Raw genomic sequence first — 20,531 nt, forward strand, 5'->3', positions numbered from 1 at the left:
CAGAGCAACGCTGTCTACAGTCAGGACTAGGACAACACAGGTTTAATCAGGAGTAGAAAGATTACCATTCCTTCCCTTGACTCAGTGCAATACTGTTTCACCACCTTCTTCACTTCTGTGCAGGTATCAGCTCTTTCATTCTCTAACACTGCCACGAACACACTGGCCACCACTTTCTGATACTGGGCCACACTGCTTGTTGTGGTAGCCTTACCCTAAAGGACTATATGGTGATGCTCTCCTAATCATTGTCTTGAGAGACACTGGTGAATAGCATTGTCTGAGCAAACATGTATGCATTCTGGTACAATGCAAACCAGACTTGCCAGCAAGAAGTGATCGCAGAAAGGTTATTTTGCATTATATGAAAGATTCATGTCTAGCATAATGGGGAAGGGAACTGCTCAAGAGAAGGTTTCAGGAACAGCACGGAGCTCCCTAGGTTAGAGGAGTTGCAACCGTAGGAACAGCAACATATGGCCTGACTCTGACAACCCAGATCCTCCTCTACACACCTCTGGATTTGTGACAGTCGAAATATTTTCTATTAACACTACTACCTCTGTATTGTGTTCATCTTCTCAATGCTTTTATCACAAACCACGTATCCCATTTTGATCTATGTTATCCTGTTATCCTGCTGGGATTCCTTCCTCATGTTCTTAGGCACTGCAACAACCAGGCTAGTTAAAACTTGTCTGGACCTCTAATGCCCAAGTTTCTCATTGAATCATGCATTTTCAGTTATGCATTCTTGTATCAGGTTGTTAGTTACCTGCTGAAGCATTAATAGCTTAAAGGAATAAACCTGTTCATCAAGTACAGTAGCTCCATTATGTGTTAAAGTCTCCTGTTTAGATGTGCCTTGGGAGAAACAAAAACCGTAAACAAACAAACAAAAAATCAATGACAGAAACAACAACAACAAAAAAAAACTGCTTATATATAAAAAAGAAAAAATACAAATTCTATTTTTTCCTTTTTTTTTTTTTTTTTTTTCCAAGTATTTGGAATTGTTGTTCTAAGATAATCAAAAGGGATGATATTAAAAAAAAAAAAAAAGTAAGACAGCAAAGTCCATTTAGCGCAGTATCACCCTAAAAATACTAAATATTTAACGTTAGGATCCATCTCACTTAAATATATTTTTTACAAATGGATTGCAGTTTCCAGAAGACAGTGAAATTCCTCTGTTGATGATATCCCAGGGGCCTGAGCTACAGCTTTCCTTCCAGGGCATTAATGGAAGATTCCTAACCAGGCTGAGTTTACTAAGCCAATAACAACTCAAGGTCACCCTTCTTAGGATGAGATATGTTCAATAGGATCACTGAAAAGGGCACATATGTTGCACACAGATGTACTTATACATGTCAATTATATACATTCCTACCTTTTGAAAACTAGAGTGTAATGGGAGTATATTTATGTTGAAAGACATTTTAAAAAATATCAGTAATCAATTTCTAGTAAGAAGCCTTGATATGAGCAAGAACAAATGCTCTATCCGGCACTTTTGATCCTTCTTTATTTTTTAGGCTTACAGACAATGGAGTAAAGTACAGTAGAGGCTTTGAAATTGTTACTGATGAGGAGCAACCAAGGACATCTATGGTCTTGAAAACACATGATCAAGGCAAAAATAAATCAATCACACACACACAAAAAACAACACAAAACCATAGGAATCTGCAGTTAGCTCTTTCTGGTGTCTCCAATGGAAATGCTTCGAAAAAATTACCTTTTTTTTTTTCCTGTTGGGATCTCCCATATCAGTGAGACACCAGATGATACACTGGAACCCAGAAGCAGTCAGCCTATTCCTTTGGTAAAATATCCCATGACTGGAGGCAGCACAAAAACCCTTGTGTCGTGCCTAGAGCACTGTTACATACAGAGAAAATTCATCAGACACGGAGATACTGATCTCTCAATTCTGTACTGACCCTCAGATCTACCAAGGCAAACTTGACAAACATTAGAAAGTCTTCTCATGGAGAATTGTAGAATTTATCCCTCAATGCTGTGTTTCTTTGAAAGAAACCTGCACTATCCTGAACAGAGAGAGACAGTTTTCTTCATTTACAATAAAATTCAGAAATTGAAATGATCAGTAAAAAGTACGAGGTTTAGCAGGCATAATATTTTGGTTAAAACATAAGATACTATGATTTCTAAGGCTAGTAAAACAGCAGGTGTTTTTTTTTTTCTTCCAAAAAACAACTAAAATATAAGCATACAGTCCCTCACTCCTCTAGTTTTGTAACTACAGACTCATTATAATGGTACTGCAATAGTGTAAAAAGGCACCACTATCACATTTTAATTAGACTTGGTTTTCCACTTCACTAGAAAAATAATACTGAAATTTAATGCGTTGACATTATCTTTAGTGCAGTGAATGCTCTTATTTCAAAATATTTACTAAAAACTCAAAGCATTTGTTTAAGCAAGTAAATCCAATTTCTGTTTAACCTTGTTGGCTTCTTGCAGCATATTCAACATGATACAGAGTACCCTCTAATCTGATTTTTTCTTCCAAGAGAACCTCTACCCCCAAAAGCTTCTCTACACCTGGGAGAAGGATTCCAGTTATGTGTGTGCTCAATAGCCAGTACAAGGCTGAAAACCAGAACAAGTATTAAATTAAGTATCTTCATTCAGCTTAAGTTTCAGGTTTGTGTTGAATTCATCTCTTATCCAGAGTCCTCAACTTATCTCAAAGGGCTCATGTTCTACTTGTTTTAACATATGAAATGTATGAAGCTATAGGTATAAAGCAACAGCACATAGTGGTTATATCTGCCTTTCTGCTGGGCCCTTGAATATCAGCATCCTATGTAGGGAACTGTCACTAATATACATACATACATATACGTATACATACATACATATATATATATAAAGACATGGTTAGTAAAGGAGCAAATTCTGAGCAATGTCATTGCTGTTGCAGACAGTAGGGTTTTAATCAAACAATACAGACATCTATCATCTAAAAAAGAAAAGTGTATGTCTTAGATCCTTTCCCATATATGTGCTAATTATAATCTTGAATGTTATAAATAAGTATAAAGTTGCATCAATTTGTTCACTATCTAAAATAACAAAAGAATTTCAGTTAGATAATCTGCACAAAAGGAAAGTCAGCAATAGACAAGAAAAAAATTCCAAGTATATTCAAGTGGCTATAACAAATAAATAACTTCATTACAGAGGAAGGAATGGAACTGAGGGAAATCTGCCTCAGACATTCTGAACAACTTCTTAAGTGCCAGCTACAGTGAGGATAGATGCCCTGACAATTAGCAACTGAAGGAATTATCAGCTTAATAGAATATTAGACGAGTTCCTGAGTTTAGCTATAGAGGCATGGATATAGTGATCTAGCAAAAGGCATCACTGGATGTGTAAATACAAGTTCTGCCCTTGGAAAGCCAAAAGGAGCTCAACAAATGGGGTTAGGAAGAGCCCTGCAGTAAGACCTGGCAGAGACCAGTGGGATATTCAAGAGGGAAACTGTAGAGCAAAATAAGAAACAGTAAACCCTGGTTACAAATGTGTTGATTTGCTACTTATGACTATGATATTTATACAAGATCATTTGCATAATGACAGCCCTTTACTTTTTGTCCCCATACACTGGGAGATATGGCTGTCACCGTGTGGTACAGCTACCTTCCAAGTCACGCACCCACAGTCTTTCTCTTAGAAACTGTGCCCATCTGGATGTGCCTTCAGGGTGGCAGAAAGAGACACAGCTGGCTGAGAGGAGTTCACGACTGTGCCTTACTTCTGTACAGTAACGCAGACATAGGCTCCACTCTTACACCAGTCTGTGTAGCACAAGGAATATCATTCATTTGCTCTGTGGCTCTTTCTTTCATTTGGAAATGAATCACTGTCCCCAACTGGCTTTGCAAATGACTCTGAAGAAAAAGGCCAAAATATTGTGGGTTGTATCCCATCCTAGCACCTCGAGAAGGCACTCTTTCAGCAGAGAAATCACCGTAGAAGATTTACTGAAACGTCTCTGCTGCAGCCTTCCAGGCTTGGCTGCCCTGCAGAAGGTGCCTGAGAGATGATAGCAGGCAGAAGGCAGCAGGAAGGAGGCTCGGCTGTGCCGTGCAGCACCAGAGCCAGCCCTGCCCTGCGCAGCTGGGAGCCGGGAGGTGTGCCCAGGACATCGGTTTGGGTCATTGTGCTGCAAAAGCTCCATTGTCGGGACAGCCACGGGGATGCTTTAAAGCACCTTTACATGTCAATTCTAGCGTCAGAAGCGAGCAGGTCAAAGAGGGCTGGCCCTCATAGCAAGTTAAACTCCTGAGGGTGGAGATAATATCCCAGCAGGAAGGGAGGAAAGTGCTGCACCCGCCTGGGCAGAGATGCTTTCACACTCCCCACCGCCAGCTTTAGGCTACGGAGCCGGCCATTATCACAGTCATTGTCATTATTATCTTTAAATCTGCTGCCTGCCATTCAGGCACCTATCAGGAAAGACCTGAGACCCTATTAGTACAGGCAACAAACCCTGAGAAGGAAGGGAGGAAGCCAGTCCAGAGATAAATTAACGCTCCTGCGGGCTACATTCCTCAGCCACCTCTGTTAACTCTCCATAACATTTATTGATAAGTCATTTTAGCACCCTTCCCATCAATCTCATCGGTCAGCCTCCAAGCAGAGTTTTGTTATGCCCACACAGAAGAATTTGGCCCACGCAAACAAGGCTCTGCTGGCCCAGGGAACTGGGATGGGCACACAGGCCCTGCCATTCCCCTGCCGCCGAGGAGCAGTTGGGGACAGCCGCTATCTTGGCTCCTAATAGCGCCTGCTGGTTCTGTCAGTCCCTGTGTGCCTCCTGCCCAAAGCGGTGCTTCCAGCCTGGACTTGAGGCAGAGGTGTGAAAATAGTGACTGGAAAAGCCATCAATTTTACTGATACAAATATAAAATAAAATAAACAGGAAAGACGTTAGTAATAAGCCAAGTCTCACTGAGAACGCCTCAAGATGATTCAGAGATGTTTGGCCCTGATCTAGATGGCCAGCCACAAATGACAATATCTGACATGGGTAATTTTAGGCTCGTTGAATATTTTAACAGCAGCTCCGTGTCATGCAAAAAGAAGTAATAGATACCCTTCTCTCCTCCATCTTAGCTATTTGTTTGGGGAAGTAAATATTTGATCGTGAAAGGATCTTTAAAGATCTGGAAAGAAAAAACACACACCAAAACAAAAGCACACATTAATAAATTGCCAGCCAAGAGAATGGAGGTGGGAACTCACGCCTGCAGCTGGATGGGGGGTTGGGAGGTCAGGGGAGAGGAAGAACGTCGACGGCGGCTGATTTACATAGAGGTTTAAGTAAAATGGCCCCAACTCATGACATTGTGTGTGAACAGCATGGTCTTTAAGGTGATGAATAGCACTGAAAGACCTGTTTGCACCTCTAGAGGTAGTTAACCGAGCTGGCCGCTTCTTAAGCTTCGACGCTTTTAAATGCCGTGTTTAGCAAGGGAAAGATGGATTAAGTTTATAAAACCTTGGCCCTTGCTCTCTAGTCATAATCCACTAAACTTCGTCCATGTTTTATTTTATTTATTTTTTTGGCTTCCACATTCTGCCAGTGATGTGGAAAAGAGAGCCGTGAAGAAACCGACGCTGAATTAAAATACAAGTGCAACTCCGTCCCCCGCGAGGCGAAAGGTGGGAGGTGGCAGCCTTCCATGAGAATGGTTACAATAGCAGGTTAAAAGCTCCCTGTTTTTGAGGGCCCCTGGGAATTGCTATGTATATAAGCAACCTGTAATGCCTCTGGGTGCCGCCGAATTGCTGGCTGGGGAAGGGACGTGGCTGCACGGGGAGGTGCACAGCTGCATCCTTTTGGACTTTGCAGGTTAAACTTCTCAGGAGTTTCTAGTGCCTAAAGCTCCCCTTTGACCATCAGTGCTATAGCTACTTACGAGGCTGGTCCTTCGGTTGTTTTTGCATCTTTGAAAACTTTCTTAGACACAGCTCAGATCAATACCAATGCAGTAATACTAAGAAGCGGAGCAGCTTCAAAAGCTGGTGCTAAAATGTACTGATAGGAGAGCTCCTGCAAAGGACTTGCACTTTGCTGGGCACTGTCAGCTCTTTCATATTACAGAAAGGTATCAGAAGCACAAGAAAATACAAGGAATACCAAATATCAGCACAACACAAAGATTAAAAAAAAAAGGTTAAGTACCACAGGGACCAAAGGAAACATGGCTGAAATCAGCAGTACAGCAGTGACTGCCATCTGCCACTGCTGTAAGGTCTTCTGCTTTGCTGTGTGTTCAGACTGTGCTGGGAAGCCAACTGGTGATGCTGAATACCTAGTTTTAGTGATGGTTTCTCTCGAAAAGAAACTCTGAAATTGGGCATTCATTAGTTCTATTTTTGCTTATTTGAATATATGAAAGGACGTTTTTAATAGACTTTTTACATACACACAGACATATCTGCATCTACACAAATGGTCGTGTATGTGCATACACGTGAATACAAAACCAACACTAATATTCTGTTAAGAGTGATAATTATGCTTGGAAGAGGAGGAATACTAGTACAACCATATGGTTATGTCAGTATGGATTTTGTAATCCCCAATACAACACTTCGGAAAAAAAAGTTTTATCCCTATGAAAATAATAAAAGTATAAACACAACTCACACCATCTTTGGTCATCTCTGTACATTATACAGGGGCTGTAATTTGTTCTGAACTGATATAATTCTGTTGATAGAAGGCTGAGTCTGAAAGACATAGACTCAAGGAACAGCAAAGATAAAATTTAAAAGATAGTGACTGATAGCGATTTTGATTTCCTCGTTGCTAGCAGAATAACAAAAAAGATGATCCAAAGTGTCACTGAGCAAAAAGTTCCAGGGGTTTCTGGGGAAGCCTTAAATGCTACCTGCCACTTCAGTTTTCCTTCTCTTGTGGCTTTCTCCAAAATGATTTTCTCTTATTTGCAAGAACTGCTCTCTCTTAACCTCTCTGTATAACCTTTTGTCATAATAACATTCCAGCCAAAACAGCTCTCATGGGACAAACATCAATCAATGCCATAAAAGAAGGATGCCAGGCCCTGCTGCTTGCAGTTTACAGTTATAAAGCTGACAGCAACAATACAGGATTATACAGGACATCTGAAGAGATCTGGTCTGGACCCTCTAGCCAAAATTCACATGCATTTAAATTTGAATAATATATAGCTTTAAAAAAAAAAAAAAAAAAAAAAAAAAAAAAAAACCACATACAGAAGCAAGCTATGTTAACATTATAGTAGTGGTGTAATAGCAAGATAGAAACAAACAAAAAAAATCATTATAAAAGCCCAAAGTCCATTCTCACACTGAATTAAACTCAGACCCCCAAAATGTTTGGCTGACAGCACTCTTGGGAAGGGTCTTTAAGTCAGGTAAAGAACTCAGATCCTTGGACAAATAACTAACACTATTTTCCAAGAATTTTCCCTTTTGCTGACATGTTTTTCATGCTGTTTGTTTACTTGAGCATCTGGGCAGGGAACCCCTCACTGTCTCAGCTCCCTGGCTTCAAAACCATAGTGTGAAGCCTCCCCTTACAGCCACTGCAAGAAAGGAAGTGTTAGAGAAATGAGGTTGGCAGGCAAGGCAGGAAAGCCAAGGCAGAAATCCACCTCATGAAAACTTGTCATTCCCACCGCAGTCACCATGCTTAGGATGAAAAAGGCAGGGCTGAGACATGGGGGAAAACCTGAGCATTGCCCACTTCTAGAGTTGGACTGTCACTTTTTCAACACAGCACACAGCTCTTACCACTGTCCTTCAGTGCTGCCACCTCCCAGCACTGCTGATCCCACTTTTGTCAGCTTCCAGCAGTGACAGAATGGTGCAGGCAGGCTGCCTTTGCCACTGCTTACTTACTGGTGGGTGCCTTGATGGGAAGCAGCTACCCTTCAGCCTTGGGGGCTGGGGGGAGGGTCGACATTGCAAACAGATTCTCTTTTGGTTGTTTCCTTGGGGTTTTCACATCCCTGGGAAAAAAATAAAAGCCCCTTTTCATGAAAGGAGTTATTTGAGGATGTTGTTGAAACTGATACTTCAGAAATAGATGTTTCTGCATGCTGTCTTCCTCTTCCATAATGGCTCTTACATTAGGGACTGTAGTGGGGGGAGCTGCTGTTGTCCATTTACTTTAGTAAAGATTGTTATTGAATGAAACCTTTAATGGGGCGCTTATGATCCTACTCAGCTAAGAGCTCAGGGCCTGTGGTAGAGTAGTCTTTCTCTCCACCTTGACAACTCTTAGGGCATCAATATGGGTAATGCCTTTGTGGCGGTCAGCCCCAGCTGGCCAGCGGACTGCGGTGGCCACGTGGAGAGCCTGTGGGTCATTTGTGGGAAACTGAAAGCTCTCTGAGGAGTGCAGTTCTCCCTGGCACCATCACATCCATCCCCATCTTTACCACCACCACCACCCAGAGCTCTCCAAACCACACAGAGCCCTGTGGCGCTATGGCCACTGTAGGAGGCAGAGCTGCTCTGGTACTCCCCTACAGCTGGGAACCCCGAGACACTTCTTCCTGGAGGGGAGAGCCACCAGCCAGGTGTACTTTGGTGAATGACCTCTCTTGTTTAATCTTAGAAACCACAGGAGAGAGTGCAAAGTGCTTGGAAATCTCGTGTCTCTCAGGGCTGAACCTTAACAGCTCACTTGATGCTTTCCTTGGGCAGGACCATTTTTCATCATAGCCAGGAGGCAAGCTGCTGGCTCAGGTACAGCTCCTGTCTGCTTTTCCTAGGCGCAGGGCTACTCTCTGCCATCGATCTGACTGTGCAAGAACTCCATAATGCAGGGGGCTCTGCTTCTGGGCAGCTGCCAGGCAAAATTCTCACTGTGCACATGCACGTATAAATGAAATCCCAGCTGAGCTGGCCAGATCTGTTCACAAGGCTGTTGGCAGCACTGCCACAAGAACACATCAATGTGCTTCTATCAGTTAAGTCTCTTGAAAGAAAAACACCAGCTAATAAGATGTTAACAGGATGCAGATAAGAGCCATACTCTAATCTAAACTTGATCTCCCAAACCTTGTCCAGCACTTAAATCCTTCATTTTCCCCACAGAACACAACTCCTGCAGCCCAGTGTCTCACTGCAGGGCTGTCAAGTGTGCAGGCCAAGTGCCACCCTTGTTCTCTCTCCCAGTCCAGAGCCATCTGAACAGAGCAGCAGGCACAGCTGTGGCCTCCATTAAGACACCTCGATGCTGTGGGGCAGTCGAATGCCTTTTATACTTCTCCATTCAGATTTGTTGAGACCAAGTGGGAGTGATTAAGTCCAAATGTGAATGGTCTCAGCTACTGGGGACTCTTATGGACCAAGCAATCCAAGGTGCACTTGCCTCCTGATGCAGTCAGCTGTTACCCAGTGGGAGGATGACTGAAATTCCCAGAAAGAGGCGGTTTGATTCTGTAATGACTTGCAACTGACTTGGTAACACCCTTCATCCATTCGCTAATACTTCAAATATACAACCGAGATGCACTGGGCAGAAAGCAACTTGTAGCAATTCACCATAGCAGAGACTCAAATAATTTATTTTCTTCCTTTCTGTAAAGAAATTATCATAAAACATTTACACATAGAGTTTAATGTGCAAGACAGCTAGTACCTTGAGTCACAAGCAAAACTCTTCACGTACTCTTTCACAGATAACTCATCACACAATGCTGCAGAAGAGTGCTAATATTTGAGGACAAGGTAGATGGGGGATCTTTACATAGGAGAAAACACACACAGCTAAAAGCATTGCAAAGAGTGCACCACAGAAATAAATAACTCCCATTCACAAGAAACAGCAAGGTTACCCACAGGCAAAGCTAACTAAGCACCTCACTCATTCAGCTTTTCTCATTCATTCGGAGTCACAACTTTTTTCAGTAAGCAGCTGATGATTTCAACAAATCTGGAGTTATGTATGGGACCAAGCCAGCAAAGCCTTCTCATGCACAATTCACATTTCTGTTGCCCTGGGTTGTACATGCATGAGCAAAAACACCTGCATGTAGGCAGGCTGCTGTAACTAAGGCTCAGTGCTCTCAGCTGCATTCATTTATGGACTGCTTATTTCAGATGCTGCCCAATGCTGGGCCTCAATACTTTACTTACAAGTGGTTCTATAGTTTTTTTTTTTACTTTCAATTTTCACCATGAAAATGAGGACAATGCAACTTAAAATACAGTAAGTTATATAAAAGTTAGTGCAAGTCAATACATGTAGCTAAACAGTATCTGCAAGATATAATGTGCAAGTAACTTTTTTTTTAGTTTTATATTGTATTTTAAGAGATATTGAAGTTGTTAGGCACAGAATATACTTTCAGTTTCTGTACTTATGCTCAAAAAGTCCTTGTTAATCCTAAGTGACCTAGGATATTAAGAGAACCTTGTCACCTCAAGAATACCATCTTTAATACTGCATTAAAGAATCAGCTCCAGCAAGGGCCAGTATTGTCTGTGTGCAACACAGCACACACATCTGCACCAACACAGGAGCCTCCTGCAGAAACACAGCCCCTGCCCAGCACTGACAGATGGAGGGCTTTGCACTCCCCATGCACAGCGGTCCATCAGTACGGCTCTCCACATGAGCTGAGATTTCACATTGCCAGGGAATGCCACAGTTACTGATTTGGGGAATATGTTGCAAAAGTATCACTAAGGATTTTATGCTGAAAGTATTTTAGTCATTGAATAACATACACTGAGAAAGCTTCATCTGGGATGGTTTCTAGGTATTGAAAGACAGGATGCATGAGGTTGCTCTCAAGTCAGAGCACAAAAAAAGCAAACCCAGTTTTCAGCAAACAAGTTCTTCACTCATAGCTAAATAAGTAGCTTTTTCTGTAGAAAACAAAAGGCATTTTTATGAGGTAATACATAGCTTTCTTTTGCTAAAAAGAAAAGAAATCAACAGTAAGCCCACACATCAATCTGAACTTACTTGGATTGTCAGTGAGAAACACAGGGCAAAAACTCTAGCCTCCTTCAAAGTAAAGGCATTCCCATGGCTTGCGGAGGGAATTTTGCATGCAGAGAGATTTGTGGAGAGAGAAGTCTCAAGACTTCTGTCATACACCTCTCATCTTAAAGCAAAGATGGGAAAATGGCTTTCTCCCTTTTCTTAAGTGAGGTACAAGAATTGATTAAATACCTTCATGCCTCAATATAGAGGAACCTCAGGGGCGGGTAGAATCATGCCTACCCCTGGCCTGTGCTGAGCACAGTGCAAAACTGCTACAGAATGCTAGAATGCCCATGGCTCACCTGGGAGAGCTGTCAGTGTTCCAGAGCCACTTCAAGCTTGGTCTTCAGTAGAGAAAGAGAAGGTAGAGCCACCACCCCACAGCACTGCTGGAGCCATTTCACACACCTGCAGCCATTTATACACCCCACCCTTCTCTCCTGGGCTAAGGAAAAGTTGGTGTCACTGCCCCCAGAGCTCTCCTGGTCAGCTCAGCTGGCCCTGAAGCCACAATTAAATACTCTTATGCTGCTCCAGCAGCGTTCTCTATCAAATAGGGATTCATTAAAAGACTTGCACACTAGAAGGAGAGAACCCACACCTTGTCATGTGCCTAAATAAAACAAACAGGTTAAACTGCCTTAGGTATACATACTTGCTAAGAACACCTCTCAAATAAGCTTTGGCATGGACAGCACCAGGCAGCCCACAGCTGCAGTGAATTAGAGGTCTGGTAATGTCAATCACAGTGATACTCACACGCGCAAGAGGCTTTTGGGGAAGGGATACTCCTGAAAGTGAGGGAACACAGAGAGGAAGGGAAGGAAGGGCGGTGCATGTCAGATCTCACCCCAGCGCTGAGTCAGCGTGCTATGAACCAGCCGTCTGCATGCAGAAAGGAATTGGAGAGTGCACTCTTGTGACCCACACCATGAGAGTCAGTGCCTCCTGTGGCACGCACACAAGCAACATACACACACGTACACCGATGCAACCCACGGAGCTGGTCCAGGAAGGTACTCCTGGCTAATGAGCAGCAGCGTGGACGTTCATGTGGAAGCGGTAGTCCTCCAGCTCTGGGAAGTGCTGGCCGCACACCGCACAGGTGCTGCCCTTGTCCTTGCTGTGCGTGCGCCGCATGTGGCTGTCGTGTGCCGCGTGCGAGGCGAAGGCTTTGCCGCAGTGCTTGCACTTGAAGGGCTTCTCTCCCGAGTGCTGGCGGATGTGCGTGCGCAGGATGCTGGAGGCTGTAAACGCCTGGGAGGCCACAGGAGGAAGGGTGGGGGGAGAGCAGGGAGAGGGGTTAGCGGGCTCCGCTTTGTGGCTGTGGAAGCTCAGAAAGATTTCTGATTGCAGACACCAGTAAATATCTCCGATGTGACAAAGGATGAGAAGTCAAGTCAATACTACCCTAATTAGCTTTGTATAGGGGAAACGTAATGCAGGTTTTCTTTGCAGACTTTACTTTCAAAGTTACTCTTTCATGCTGATGAATGCTGGCTTGGAATTCAGCTGCCAGAATTTGCTCATGCTGGGCTAGCATCTACTTGAAGGGCTTTTCTTTTTCCTTCTGTCACGTTCTGCTCTTCCTTCGGTACCTCCTAGCCCATCTTTCCCCTAGCATGACTTTATCCCCTCATAACAACCTTACATTTTAGGAGAAAACCCTCTCACTAAGCCATAAGCAAACAGATTGCCAAACAGCCAACTGTTTCCTTAATTTTTCCCCAGCCAAGGCGCTCATGGGTCCTTTACTATTTGCAGACTACACAAAATAGTTGCTGCTAACCATGTCACTATCAGAAAGCTGAGGAAAATGCCATGCTGGAAGCAAAAATCCTGTACATGGGTGTGAGCAGGCAAAGCTCGCACCCACAGAGCCTCTATAGTGCCTGTTACATAGACTGCCCTGTTACTAAAAGTAAGCAAGCACACCATCGTTATCATGGAGGTTCAGCTCTTGAACTACATCTGTCCATCACACTACACGAGTAGTGTAGTGTGACCAAACATTAGTTTGGTAAGACCAAACATTACCAATCTGATGAAAAGGGAAATGTGTTAATTCGCTGAATGATTAGGATGGCATCTGAAATACTGTGAAGCATTCCTATACGTTGTCCCTGCAGCAGATTGCTGAGCAGGGAATTAGTCCAAATTCTGCCCCAATGGAAAGCAAGAGCTAGGAGCTGACCCTGCTTCTTCAGTTCCAGATGTTTGTATAAACATGATTTCAGAGTTGGGACTTGCATGGAATCATTTAAGTTGGAAAAGACCCTTAAGATCACCAGCTCCAACCACCCACCTGGTGCTATTAAAGCAAAGCCCATCTACTGTACCACATCCCGAAGCATCACATTGTCTTCTATCTACCTCCAGGGATGGGGCAGCCTGTTCCAGTACCTCTCCACTTTTTTCGTTTTAAAGACCATCCCAATATCCAGCTTAACCCCTCCCTGGTGCAACCTGCTGCTATTTCCTCACGCCTGATCCAACCCTCTCACTTCCAACCTCTTCAAACCCTTTCTCCCACTGCATCTCCCAGCTGTACCCAGACCGTACGCACTCAGTGTATCTGGATACCAACTTAAAGAGAAGGCATCTGTTTCCTGGATAGAAAAAGGGGAAGGGCAGCACATGGTGCTGTGAGGCACTGGAACATAGGAGCTGCCCACCTTATTGCAGTAGACGCATTTGTAGGGGCGCTCCCCGGAATGAACCCGCATGTGTTTGTTCAGGCTGGAGGACTGTGAGAAGCTCTTCCCACACACTGAGCACTGCAGAAGGAACACAGGAGTTACAGGAAGCACAGAACAGCACGGCTGGAAAGAGCTGTTCTACATGGGGTTAAATTAACTAGGAACAACTTGAAATATAGTCAGAATAATTTTTTTTAAAGACAGACAAATCATGCAAAATTGCAAGCTCTTTTTGTTTGTACGGTTAAAATAGCCCTAGTAAAACCTGTCTCTGGAACATTAGCAGAAGATACTGATAACTAGTAATTAAATCTGATTCCCCCCCCCCCCAAGTTATTAAGACAGTTACATCCTTTATTTATTCCTCTATTTAAGGGAATCCCTCTTAAGGAGCACTTTGCTGGGAGATGGTGTGACAGCCCCCAGGGCACAGCCACTGCCTTTCTGCTGTATCACTGCAGGCGGTGACACCCAGTGCTGAGGTGCTGAAGTCAAGGAGTCCGTGGGGACACTCGCACAAATCCTGAGGGAATGTGCAGGAGCCCACAGATCATTTCCTTATCCCGCTGTTATTTTGGAATAAATCATCATTCTCCAGTCCAAAATAAACTATCCTATGGAAGGTCATTTTTTACTGATATAATTTCCCTTCCTTGCTTTTCAAGTCTATTTGTTTCTCATTTAATTGCAATATCCATTCAGAACAAGTTTACTGCCACTGCTGTTCTCATGTATTTCTTCCCTATGTGTTGAAAAAAGGAAAGGAAAAAGAGAGGAAAAAAGGGAAAAAAAAGGTTAAGGAAAAAAAAGGAAAAAAGGAAAGGATAAAAAGAGGGATGGAGAAAGAAGAAAAACAGGAAGAAATAACTATGATTTCGATCTGCATAATTAGTAGAATCCTATTAGACCTCAAATTTAATACAATTTTCTTTTAAATCTCTTACTAAACCCTTAAAACCTTCGAATATGATATCATTGATTTAATTGGATCTATTCCAGGAAAACGGACGTTGTCTGGAGATGACCCATAGGAACAAAGGAGGGTGCTGGGGACCGAAGCAATAGCCGTGCCACACTGGAAGCCCCCCAGCCCTTCCCAACCCCGTTTCACTGCCAGGCGTTGCCGAGGCAGCGGCTCACGTCGGGTGCGACAGCCTCGGCCGGGGACAGGCAGCACTGGGAGCGATCGGGGGGTGGGTGGTGGGGTGGTGGGACAAAGCACCTCCCCGAAGACCCCGAGGTAACGGCGGGGACATCTCACCTTGTGGGGTCTGTGCTTCTCGTGGACGTGCAGCACGTGGATGCGCAGCCGGTCCCTCTTCTCGAAGGAGCGGCTGCAGAGGTGGCAGGGGAATTTCCTGTCGCCCTGGTCCACGCAGCGCGTGTACTTGAGGTGCTTGTCGCGGTAGTAGCGGTAGGCGAACACCTTCCCGCAGCGCTCGCACTTGAAGCTCTCCCCGGCGCCTGCACGGCAAAGCGCGGTGCCCGTCAGTCCCAGGGAGGGTAAGAATGTTACAAACGGATTCCGGCGTTATCATCAACCAAACCGAACCAAACCAAACCTCTCAGCTCCCGCAGCCCCCCGGTTCCCTTTGTGCCGGGGGAGGGGAGGCAGCTCCGCACCGCTCCGCCCGTGTCCGCGGGCAGCGGATGGGGCGCTTCCTAAGGCACGGCCGGCCGACCCCGGGACGCTGCCTGACGGCGGCACCGCCGCAGCCCTTCGCTTCCCGTTCCCCCAAAAAGGACCATCGATCCACGTAGCTTTTCTGTCGTTTTCAAAACACTATCAAACAAACGCGGGTTTATTTGGTTTCCTTTGGAGTTTTAAATTGTTCTTAACCACTGAACTTAGGAACAATACAGGAAACGTTTCGAACGTTAACAACATTTCCCTCTGCCTCTAATCGAAGGCAGGTAAGTGACATTCCCTCCAGCCCCGAAACGAACCACCGGCCGCCCCACAAAGCTGGGACGCAATCCCAGAGTCCCATCGTCCGGGGTTCCCCTCTCTCGCCGTCAGCGCACCCCCACCCCTCTCCGGCTTTTGTCTTCACACAACCCTGACTTCAGACCCAGCTTCGGCTGACAGCGGCGTCTCCCTTCTCCACTGCATTTCTCCCCGAATAAGCGCAGTTGACACCGCTGCGGTAGGATTAAACCAAACACCAACAAGGAACGCCGCAAAAAGTCCCCCACACCAACAGCTCGGCAACAACAGGGGAAACGGGGGATGCTTTACATTAGCACCTCTACGCAATCCGGAGTGGCAGAGGGGGAGCGGCACCGGGATGGCCGCCCCAGAGCAGCCCGGCCCGGGGCACCCTCGCTGCCATCCGACACGCATTACGAAGGGAGCTGGCTGAGTCCCTTCGCTTCCGAGCGCGATCCGGGGGACCCCCGATGTGCTGCCACGTTCTCACCTTCGGGGTGCTGCGGGGGCCGTCCCGCCTCCGGCATGCCCTTCAGGCAGATGGGGATGCCCAGGAACTGCACGTAGCAGTCCCCGTACCACACCAGCAGCTCCTCCTTGGGCGCGATCTCCCGGCAGCTCTCGTAAAAGATCTGCCCCTGGCACTGCAGCGCCGTCAGGTTCTGCTCCTCGGGGAAGCGGGCGCAGTTCACCAGAGACATCCAGTTGCCGGCCGTGCCCTTCCCGTCAATGAAGTGGCTCAGTTGTCCGTACTCGAAGACCTGAAGGGCAGAGAGAAGAGGATCAGAGCCGAGATCGGATCGGGGCCGGGCAGAGGTCCCCTCGCAGTTCCCCCACGGCCAAAACGTACTGCCCGCAGGAAGCCCCTCCGCCAACATCTCCCCGGCTCCCCCCCCCCCGCCGCGGCTACCTCCCACATCAGCGAGTTGTCGTCGTAAGTCTTGATCTCGGTGGTGTTGACCACTTTGCCTTGGAACGGGCCGAAGCGAACTCCTTTGGGGATGGGGGCGGTGCAGAACACCCCCAGGTGCCAAACGTCCCCGTAGGCCACGCGCAGCACGGCCAGCCCTGCGGGGACAGCGCGGGCTGAGCGCGGCCGGAGACAGGGAACGGGGCGCGGGCGCGGGCGGTGTCCCTGCCCATACCTTCGGGCAGCTGCAGCGCGTCCCCGTCGGGCGGCGGAGCCGGGGGGGAGCGAGCGGCACCTGCGGAGAGGGACCCTCGTCAGCGGCTCTGAGGGACCGTGGGGGCGGCCCCCGAGCCCCCGCACCCCCCTCCGGATTCTCCGTCCCCTTACCCGGGCTGACGGGGGGCACGCGGAGCCCCGAGATGGCGTGCAGCCCGCCGGGCAGCTGGGGGCTGCGCAGCGCCCCGTACAGCACCGCGTTCAGCTCCTGCTCGCTGAAGTGAAACCTGCGGCTCTGCCCCGCCGTCTCGCAGCCCCCCCCGGGCCGGGCCGTCCGCTGCGGGGTGTCCGCCGGAGCCTGGGCGGGGGGCGGCGGGGCCGTATGGGGCGGCGGGAGGCCGAGGAACGCGGGGATGCCGAAGGGGGGCAGCGGCGGGGAGGGTGGCAGCAGGCGGCCCAGAGGCTGGAAGAAGTCGGGGGGCGCCTCCAAATACTGCGCCGGGGGCAGGAAGGGCGGGTAGTAGGCGGCGAGTCCGGCGGGGCTCAGCCCGAGCGCGTCCGTGGCGTCCGCGGCGGGGCCCGGCTCGCCGGCCAGGGCCAGCGCCATGTCGAGGTGCAGCAGGTAGAGCGGGATCCGAGGGGAAGGCGAGGAGTCGCTGAGCCGCCCTCCTCGCCCGGTGCCGTCGGGGCGAGCGGGCCGCCGGCCTCCCGTGGCTATATGGGCCCAGGCAGGGGGCGGCCCGCCCGGGGGTCGCGTGGCCCCGGGGGCGGGCGAGTGGGGGGAGGCTGCCCCGACGGGAGCCCCTACCCCGGGGCGGGGCCGCCAGTGGTTGTGAGGGGGCTCTCCGCTTTGCCGGAGCCGCCCCCGATTCTGTCCCGCTGCCGGGCACGCTCGAGCGGTGCGCCCGGGCCCTGCGAAACGGCTTTTGGCTGTGAGAACGCAAAAATCCTTTTCCAAACAGCCACAGACAGCCGGCAGTGCGCTGGGTGCCGGGCTTGCAGCGGGCTCCTGCTGCTCCCAGGCCGGGCGAGTCCTCAGCTCCGCGCAGCACTGCTTAGCGACAACTGAAGCATCGCTGCATTAGCAACATCGTTCTTCTCCAGGACTCAGAACGCGGCGTCATACCAGGCATTACGGCTCTGTCCCAGGTGCAACCAGGAGAAGACAAGTGAGAGGTGACAGCATGCAATAAAAAACGAATTTTCAGTACTCTATGCAGACTATGCAGTCCTGTGTGAAGTGCTGCCTTCCTCTCACAGCAGGGACTCACCAGAAGTCACCTGGAGCAGCTACTGACAGAGAGACTTTGGCTCCAACCTGCCGCTGACTGCGCTTGGCTGGAGGTGAAGCCATCCTCCGAGCCTTGATTTCATGCTGACACTGCAGTTCCCACCTGCCCAAAGCTTTGGGTTGGAGCCTCCTCTTAGCCTTTCAGTCTGGTTGTGAGAGCTGAGTGCTTGCACATTGAGGAGAGCCAGAACGGTGCCAGGCAGCTCCTGAGACCCCGAGTCTGAGCTGTGACACATGTGGGACTAATTCCCCTACCTACTGCCACATTGTCTGTCCTGATTTCTATTTGCAAGGCAGAAGCAGTCAACACACCAGGGACAACCAATATGTGCAGCAAGCTTAGGGAGGAGGCAGGCATGCAGCCCTCTAATGCTTTCTCAAGGCAGTCTCTCAGTCTTTATGCCTGTATGGATTTTTTGGCTTTTCATCATTTTCCCTTTTCTCTCTCGTTTCGGACTCTATCTGTAGGGCTGAAGTGATGCTGTACTGCTTTACAAAGTGGCTTTGGATTGGCAGCATTAATAGTATAAAAGCAGTGCCATGTTTAGCGGGAGCCTTTGAGTGCTGATTGCAGAAAGAAGTTTGCTTTCTCCTTAGAAATGAAATGCTGCCATGAAAGGAAAAGGTCACATATCACTGTTGTGACCACTTTGCAGTTAATCTCCAGTGACTCACAATCCCCTATAGGATGAATGGTATTATGGCTTAGAAAGCAGCAGAGTGGGCATCTGCCTGCCCTGCTTAGAGACTGAAGAGGAGACAGCTTTGGGACATGGAGCAGGACTGTACCACAGTGCCTGCTCAGCATTCCCACCTCACATGTTCCCTCCCACCTGAGCCCTTTCTGTCTCACCATTCATTTGTAACCCAAGGATGTGGCCCAAAGAATGGAGCTGAGAACAGGTCACAGCTTTGGGCCATGCTAGCCCTCATCCATGCTTGCTCTTCGTGCTTCAGCTGATGATGTTTTTTATGTGGGTCAGTAACTCCTTATTGGCTTTAGCAACAGAGCAGCGATTATTTATCACAGCACACCTCCTGGACTCACTAACTGTTGCTCCTGTTCTAATACTGAGGGCATTCGCTTTACCCCTCTGAGCTTTATCCTTTCAGTTCCAGTTTCTAATTTCCTACAACATAATTTTACACAACAGAAGCAATTTTACTGTAACACAGACAACCACCTGAGTTAAGAAGAAAATAATCATGGAATTATTAAGGCTGGAAAAGACCTCTAAAGTCACCAAGCCCAACTGTCAGCCCATCCCCACCCTGCCCACTAACCACATCCCTCAGTTCCACATCTCCATGCTTCTCGAACACCTCCATGGATGGTGCCTCCACCACATCCCTGGGCAGCCTGTGCCAATGCATCACTATTCTTTCTGAGAAGAAATTTTTCCTAATGTCTTTCATTCATCAATTCAGCATTGCTCTTGGGTTTTCCCATACACAGACCTGTCCCTTGGTTTCAAGGAGTGGGTTTTCAGTGGTGGGTTCAGATCAGGCTCCTTTCAGCTCTATGTAGAAAGTCCTTACACTTTTCTGCTTAATAGTATTTTAGAAGAGCATCATCTGCCAGTGGCAAAATGCCTGCACAGGAGATAAAGATTCTGTGTGCTCCACTAGTGTGGGCCTACCCATGAAGATTTCATGATGTGGCAGGCAATGCTATCTGGCTAGGGTAACCCTGTTATGCATTAATGCAAGAGGTAACACACTTGGATATTTTAGACCAGTTTGGGTCCAAATCTTTGCAAATTTTGTTTCCAAACTGGAGCTTTCCTTCTCTATAGCCCCACTGGGCTGGGAATGGTAGATGCAGAGAATTCTGCCTTATTTGTGGAAATTTTCTGCATCACTTTTCCAGTAAAGTGAGTTTCTCTCTCCCTCTCTGGTACCAAGAGATATCAGATTGGGGGATTAACTTCTCTTAGAGTCTCTCCACAACTGTTGCTGTATCTGCATATGCATATTTACAAAGATGTGCCTGTACCTGCCCTGCAAATCCAACTAAAATGACAGGCGTGCTCTCAAACATGACAGCATCTGCACAGCTCAGAGCATGCAGCTTTTCTGTCAGCTCCTGCTGTCCTGAGTGATTGTGTTGAAAAGGTGTCATAACAACAGGACAGGAACAGGAAATAGAACAGTGATTTACTTGCAAGCTTCATTTCTAAAAACAAACAAACCAACCCCTCCCTCATCATCAAAGAATAAAATTATTTAATTGAAAATGGGAATAAATTATATAAATCCTAAATGCATGCGGACCATAAGCTAGAAAGGAAATAAGGTACGTTGATATTCCTTCTCTGTCACTACTGTATCATCAGATATAGCAGCATTTCAGTGATGTAGTATTTGTGCAATAGCTGGATCTGATCTGCTACTTACATGAGGCACGGTATGCATTCTAGTGAACTTCTTTCCATCCTGCAGTTACA

General features: G+C 47.2%; 1 protein-coding gene across 1 annotated transcript; it reads right to left on the reverse strand.

Moving 5' to 3' along the window:
* Nucleotides 1-12,064: 12,064 nt before the first annotated feature.
* Nucleotides 12,065-17,400, reverse strand: PRDM14 (PR/SET domain 14). The gene is given in 6 exon segments (XM_052704925.1): nt 12,065-12,295; nt 13,714-13,815; nt 14,999-15,201; nt 16,158-16,428; nt 16,578-16,944; nt 16,946-17,400. Coding segments are annotated over 6 exon segments (1,629 nt in total).
* Nucleotides 17,401-20,531: the final 3,131 nt, after the last annotated feature.

The sequence above is a fragment of the Tympanuchus pallidicinctus genome, unplaced genomic scaffold, assembly GCF_026119805.1.
Source record: "Tympanuchus pallidicinctus isolate F22 unplaced genomic scaffold, pur_lepc_1.0 scaffold5, whole genome shotgun sequence".
NCBI classification, from domain to species: Eukaryota; Metazoa; Chordata; class Aves; order Galliformes; family Phasianidae; genus Tympanuchus; species Tympanuchus pallidicinctus.